The sequence below is a fragment of the Vespa mandarinia genome, chromosome 8 (assembly GCF_050613455.1).
Source record: "Vespa mandarinia isolate Hongniang chromosome 8, ASM5061345v1, whole genome shotgun sequence".
NCBI classification, from domain to species: Eukaryota; Metazoa; Arthropoda; class Insecta; order Hymenoptera; family Vespidae; genus Vespa; species Vespa mandarinia.
Window position 1 is genome coordinate 1905001 of NC_140817.1, and position 7500 is coordinate 1912500.

Sequence of the window (7500 nt, forward strand, 5' to 3'; positions counted from 1 at the left end):
CTATAATGAAAACTAAGCGTTACTGTCGTTAATGATTTTATCATTGAAAATTTATAATCTCTTTATCGTATAATTACAATAAATATTATCTATCAATTGGGCACTAAACGTGCCCAAGTTCATGATCATCGTCGACAAACGAAATTCAATAGAAAGTTTCTAGGATGTAATTGCGAACGGGCGAATTAGCGAAAACGAACGAATGAATAAAGAAAAAAAAGAAAAAAGATAAGATATCAACGGCGTGAGTAAGTACGCGTATCGTTTCAATAAGTAAAAAAAAAAAAAAAAAAAAAAAAAAAAAAAAGAGAAAAGAAAAATCTATTGGTACTACAATGTTACGTCTTCTACGATTTTTTCTTTGTTTTTTTTTTTTTTTCGTTTCTTTACCATAGAACACGTTCGATTGAATATGAATTAGAATCAGGATACTTCTTATTTTTATTAATTTTTATTTATTTTTCTTCAAAATTTATCATTCACAAAATACTTCATTTCTTTTTTTATTTCTTTCCTTTTTCTTTTCTTTTTCTTCTTTCTTTTTATATTTAATATTGAAAACATTTACACGAACGTTTCGACATGAAATAAATAATTAAAAAAAAAAAAAAAATATATATATATATACGTGTGTGTACATATACTCATGAATTAGACGAATCATGGATTTCACAGAACGATATAGAGATAATGCTTTTATTTTCCTCCTAATTGAAATTTTGAAATTCAACAATAATAATGATAATCGACTTTTTTCTTTATTATTTTGTCGAATAATAAAAAATCCCGAAAGTTTCCCTAGTAACATTTCATTGTAATATTATCTTTTCAAGGTATTTTAAAAACGAATAGATAATATTCATCCTTTAGTTATTAATATAATGAATGTATTTTCGCAAATAGTATTCGCGAAAAAACATAACGTCGTTTATTTCATTCCTATGAATATTTCAATGAATTGATTCCACACAGTAAGGAAAAACAAAACGGAAATAAAAGAATAAGAAAAATAGAAAGAGAGAGAGAAACAAATGCCAGTATCGCGACCAACACTGCCGTTTTTTTCACGTTATTCCACACAGTATTTCACGTTATCGCGAGCGAAAACAAAAAGCAATAAATTTTGTCGTAGTAAAACATAAACATAGAAAATAGCGTGGTTACGAGTTAATTCAAATACATAAATAATTAAATATATAGATAAATAAATGAATGAATGAAGAAATAAATAAATAAATGAATAAGTAAACCGGAGACAAAATTTTGTGGAAAAAAAAAGTAAATGCGACAAAATCATCTCATCTGAATTTTTAAACGAACGACGTTCGAATCAGTTTCCTGTCTTCTCATCTTTCCGCAGAATGGAAACTTTCAAATGAACAATAAAAAAATAAACACGAATTAGGACGAGGGGTTTAAGAGGAGGATGAACATACGAGGGAGAAACGAACAAAAGAATTCATTTGTTTTCTAGTCAGCTCTTAAAAATAAGAGAGAATTTTCATTAACGATTAATTATTTTTACGACTTTTATTTTGAAGTAAGTATATAAGGTTCTTTTTTTTTCAAGAATGAGAGAGAGAGAGAGAGAGAAAATGCATATGTTGCAAGGAATCTGCAACGAGTACGTATCAAGGAAAGACGTCATAAAGAAAGGTTAAAGTGTATGTATGAGAAAAATATAAAGTATGTATGTATGAGAGAAAGAGATAGAGAGAGAGAGAGAGAGAGAGAGAGAGAGAGAGAGAGAGAGAGAGAAGGTAGAAACAATTGCACGATTGCGATTATCAATTTTAATATATTCTTAATTATATACATATATAAAACTATTATTAATTATCAGATTTATAATTTATATTAAATCGTCGATTAATGAATATTATCGCCATTATTTTTATGATGATGATGATGATCTTTATTATGATTATGATTATAATTATTATTATTCTCATTTCATCTTCTTCTTCCTCTTCTTCTTCTTATTATTATTATTATTAATATTATTATTATTATTATTATTATTATTATTATTATTATTATTATTATTATTAATATTATTATTATTATTATTATTATTATTATTATTATTATTATTATTATTATTATTATTATTATTATGATTATTATTATCATTGATCAGTTATAATCGCTGCAGCCATATAATACCTTTGTAAATGAGAATCAAGACACTGACGGCTAGGAAAAAACTTAATAAATTGAAATTCTATTAACCCAAACGCGTTAGATGATCATTAAAAACCCTCGGACAATAAAAGTTACTTATTAATTGTAAGTATTTACTCGTTTATATTTTATTCTTCATCCTTGTCATTTAATGGATTTTTTTCTTTTCTTATTTTTTTTTTTTTTTTTTTTTTTTTTGATCGGATCAACTTCAAGAAATAAATTTTTACTCGTCGTTTATGTATTATTCCTGATCCTTCTAACATTGTTACTACATTTGATCGAATTAAATTCGAAAGATAAGAAAATAGTCGCAATTACGAGTTAAAAAAAAACTATTTCTTTTGAAATAGTACAAATGAGAAGTTGATTAACACAAAATCACGTGATTTTGAATTGATATCTTATCTAGTTTGAGAGAGATGATAAGCGAGCATAATTATTAAGATTTTCCTTATTTACGTCTAAAATTATATAACGGAATAAGAAATTTGCTTAATGATCGGCATGAATATTAATCTAATTAAATGAATTATTTGATGTATTTAGTTTCTTTTTTTTTTTTCTTCTTCTTTGTAATTTTTGAAAGTTTACGATAGATAAGATCGAGTAAATGATGATCGGTAGTGATATGAAAAATATGATCGTAATAAAATTTTTCAATTTTTTCAAAGTCGTTCTACGAGATACAATATCAGAAGGAAAAATAATAATAACGAACCGATAATCACTTTGAAAGATTTTTCCAATAATATTAGCTCGAAATGAATCGATATTTTAAAATTTAAAAAAGAACAACGTCTGGCAGTAAAAAAAATTTCCTTGAAAATGAATTTTGACATAAAATCTTTTAACGAGAAAATATTTAAAAAGAAAAAATTATCCTCTTACGAATTGAAAATTATTATTAAACCGCTAAACGATAAGATTATATTTCTAACGATTATTATGCATAACAATGACGAATATCGTCGATTATGAAATGTTTTCACGAAGAAGCGTTAATTCCCATGACGTAAATACATACATGATGTAATTTAAAATATTTATCCTAAGCTGTCATATGAAATTTTACTTTGTTAAAAATTGATATATCAGAAATTTTGATTTCCATTGAAACGTTACTATTCGTCCCGCTGTACGATTCCTTTTCTCCTTTTTGTTTTTTGTTTCTTTCTTTTTTTTTTCTTTTTTTTTTTTTTTTCTTTTTAAAACCGAAGAACGACAAAGAACGCATTACAATATTATTCCATTGGCTGATCTACAAAAGAAGTCTGTGAACTTTCGGGTCATCTATTCTACATTTATACGTTTCCTTTGTACGAGACTAATAAAAGAATGAAAAAAAAATTAAAAAAGGAAACAAAAATACATATATATATATATATATATGTATATATATATATATATATATATATATATATATATATATAGTAACTTCTCTCGTAATGTATGGAAATATAACATGCGATAGAAATAAATATCACAATTTCATTAATAATAACTATCAAATTCGAATTTATAATTTACTTATTATTTGCTGATTTCGAATATCATTATTTCGTTTCGTTTTTCATTTTCGCTTTTGTTTAACGTTTTTATCTTCATTAAAAATAAATCCAAATTCACGTTAAAAGCGTCGATTATTTCATTTAGATGTATGCATATTAAAGAGAAAAATTAGGGATAAGAAAAAGAAGAGTAAAAGAGAAATGATAAAAAGAAAGAAGAAAAAAAAAAGGAAAAAGAAAAAAGAAAAAAAAAGGAAAAAGAAAAAACAAATAAAAACAAAGAAATTTTTTTGACCCACTTAAAAATTCAATTCAAATCGATAAAATATTAAAGACGACGATGACGACTTATCTACAAATTCGCGTATAGATCGAATCTCTTGTACGCTCCTGGGGCATGCGCATAAATGGATTTGTTAGGAGTATGAAGAAGTGTGATCGTGGAATAGTAAGCAACATGTCAGATACATATGATACTTTTTTCTTTCTGTTCTGTATTTATAAATAAAATAGAAATGGTGCATAAATATACATATATATAGATCGGGTTGATCGATAAAGAGAAAAGAAGAAGAAGAAGAAGAAGAAGAAGAAGAAGAAGAAGAATAAGAAGAAGAAGAAGAAGAAGAAAAAGTAGGAGGAGGGAAGAAAAAAAAAGAAGAGGAAAGAAAAAAAAAAAAGGAAACATGTGATGGGTCATTGTTGTGAAGGTGAATGTACTAAGGAAGTTTTTTTTTTTTTCTTCGGTGAAGAAAATTGTTCGAAAGAAAAGATTGTGAACATTGATTAGCGATAGCAATGAGGCCGAGGACGAGGACGAGGACGAGGAAGAGGACGTGGAAGAGAAGGCCGGCAACCCTCGCAGTACAGGTATCGTCGCGTTGCTGTGTACACGTATCATCATTGGAAAGCTCCTCTCTTCTCTCATTCTAAACTGACATCCTCATAGAATCGATATTGTCGTGAGACTTATATTTTGAGATAAAGAGAGAGAGAGAGAGAGAGAGAGAGAGAGAGAGAGAGAGAGAGAGAGAAAGAGAGAGAGAAAGAGAATTAGCTTGCGCGCGCATACGTACACGTGTTTTTCTATACCTGTGTGTGTGTGTGTGTGTGTGTGTGTATGTGCGTGCGCGTGCGTGTGTATTTATCGAACATTATTAAACGAAAATTATTTTTCATTCGTTAATTACGTTCATTTTTAAATAACTTAAATTCAATCGACTTTCTAATTTATTCAATTATTTATTCGTTTATTTATTTATTGGTTCGTCAATTCGTTCGTTTATTTAATTATTTATTTATTCAAGTTTTTCTTACGAACGGTAAAAAAACAGAAAAAAAAAAAGAAAGAAAAAAGAAGGATATAAGGGGATATAATCGTTTTTTGTTTCTATTATTTTTATTTGAATTTTATCCTCTTTTCTTTTTCTTTCCTTTTTACGTTTCGATTGAAAATCGACATCATGTCAGAAACAAAGGATTTGAGAAATGTGAAAGAAGAGGAGATTCAAAGGTTCCTCGATTCCTTCGATATCGTCCTGTCGGATTGTGACGGTAAGATTAGAAATAAATATTGTATTTTTCATTTAATTGAAATTATTCATTTTTCTGTTTTTATTCTTCTTCTTCTTCTTCTTCTTTTTACCCTTTTTTCGTGACTGACACAGGTGTTCTTTGGCACATTGATTCGCCCATTGAAAATAGTATCGAAGCTTTGAAAAAATTGCAAAGCTTCGGAAAGAAGATATTTCTCGTGACGAACAATGCAACGACCGGTACAAGAAAGATTTGTGAAAGACTTCGTATTAATGGCCTCGAGACTAAAGACGTGAGTAATTAGAATATGTTTTCAATTAATGTCATTCCAAAATTCAATTATTCATGCCAATGATTTTTTAATATTGTCGATCTATATGATCGTCGATATCAATCGATTTTTTATATCTATTTGCATTTGTTAATTCTACCTATATATATATATATATATATATATATATATATATATATATATATACATATATATATATATAAATCATTTTTGTTTTCTTTAAAAGAAAATAGAATATAACATTTTTATGGATCAATAACATATTTAAAGATACATTTCACAGGAAATAATTATCTTTTGAACTCATGATCATAAATGTTAGGCAACACAATTAACATTTAAACAAGTGATATAGCAATGAGATTAAAAAATATATTTTAAAGAGAGGAAGAGGGAGAAAGACAGAGAGAGAGAGAGATAGAGAGAGAGAGAGAAAGAGAGAAACAATTTGTCTTATTAGGTTAAAAAAGATAATATTATCAATAGCTTGTTGTTTTTTCGTTTCATTATACGAATTTATTATTTCGATTATTCGACTAAAGCTACCAAGCGGATGAAAATATTTCATATAATGTAAATAATTACGAATTAACATTAGCTCTTTTATTTTCAGGAACAAGTTATTATTCCATCGAAAGTTATAGCCTGGTATTTAAAGAAAATTAATTTTCAAGGTCAAGCCTTTACCATCGCTATGGAACCCTTTCGAAAGGTTCTAATAGATGCCGGTATCGAGTTATTAGATGAAAAGGTATGCTTTTTTGATTATTTAAAAAAAATGAGAAAATAAAAAGAAGAAAAAAAAATCATTTAACATTTAAGGAAAGATTGAATGACATTTTGATTGTTTCAATTAATTAGGAACCAAATGTTTATCCAGACAACGTTCCAGCAACCATCAATTCGGTCAAAGATCGGCAATCAGTGAAAGCTGTGATCACTGATTTCGATGTGAATTGTAATTGGGCCAAATTGACCTTAGCCATTTCATGTTTGAAACGTAAAGACGTATTGTATCTTACTGGTGCCCTTGACAAATGGGTATCTTGTGGCAATGATAGCCTGATATTAGGTACAATATTCATTGTCATTCAATTGATCTCTTGTATCTTTGAACAGTAATTTGTCAATTGTAATTTCGCAGGACCGGGCCCATTGATCGACATAGTCACCGAAGGTAGCGGTAGAACGCCAATTTCTTGTGGAAAACCCAGTGACACATTGCGAAATTATATTTTCGAATTTTGTAACGTTATCAATCCAAAACGATGTTTATTCATTGGCGATACGTAAGTTACTATTAACATTTCTCGTCGTTTCTATTTTTTTTTCCTCTATTCATTTTCCCCCTTTATTTTTTGTTCTTTTTTTTATCTTTCTCATCCTCTTCTTCTTCTTCTTCTTCTTCTTTTTTCTTCTTTTTTTCTTTTATTATTATCACCTTTTTGAATATTTATTTCAGAGTAAATCATGATATGAAATTCGGTGCCTTGTGTGGCTTTCAAAAGTTCTTTGTTAGCACCGGCTGTGACAGTTTTGAGGAATCACAAAGAAACGATGATACACGTCCCGAATATTATCTACCAAATTTCGGCCAATTACTATCCATCCTCGAGGCAATGGCTTAAAATCTTATAGAAATATAAGGATACAAATAAGGAGAATTATATATCGTAATAGAGCGTTCTATTATTATTCTTTATTTTTCTCTATCTTTTCTTTTCTTTTCTTTTCTTTTCATTTAATTTCCTTTTCTTCTGTTTCTTTTCTACGGAACTGAACACGGATAGATCACGATTTTACGTATTATGTATTAAATCTATCACTTTTTAATATTAAATAAATATATTCATTTATGAAAATTTATTTCAATATGTGATAATAATAATAATGATAATAATGTTATTATTTTCGCACCATTGTCTTTTCTTTTTTGTTTTTCAGTCAATAAGTGTATATATATATATATATATATAT

General features: G+C 27.5%; 2 protein-coding genes across 3 annotated transcripts in view; both read left to right on the forward strand.

Moving 5' to 3' along the window:
- Positions 1-4128: 4128 nt before the first annotated feature.
- Positions 4129-7500, forward strand: part of LOC118451282 (mitochondrial amidoxime-reducing component 1) — an 8660-nt gene continuing 5288 nt past the window's right edge. Inside the window, exon 1 of the mRNA XM_085658811.1 lies at positions 4129-4565. Coding sequence (XP_085514937.1) covers positions 4494-4565 — 72 coding nt within the window. The 5' untranslated portion in view covers positions 4129-4493. The remainder of the gene's footprint in view (positions 4566-7500) is intronic.
- The window catches only part of LOC118451283 (chronophin), a 5751-nt gene continuing 2929 nt past the window's right edge, over positions 4679-7500 (forward strand). For both annotated transcript variants that reach the window (XM_035887681.2, XM_085658812.1), the window contains exons 1-6: positions 4679-5249; positions 5363-5523; positions 6137-6274; positions 6385-6595; positions 6668-6812; positions 6986-7196. In XM_035887681.2, the coding sequence (XP_035743574.1) occupies positions 5159-5249; positions 5363-5523; positions 6137-6274; positions 6385-6595; positions 6668-6812; positions 6986-7151 (912 nt within the window). In that variant the 5' untranslated portion in view covers positions 4679-5158 and the 3' untranslated portion in view covers positions 7152-7196. The remainder of the gene's footprint in view (positions 5250-5362; positions 5524-6136; positions 6275-6384; positions 6596-6667; positions 6813-6985; positions 7197-7500) is intronic.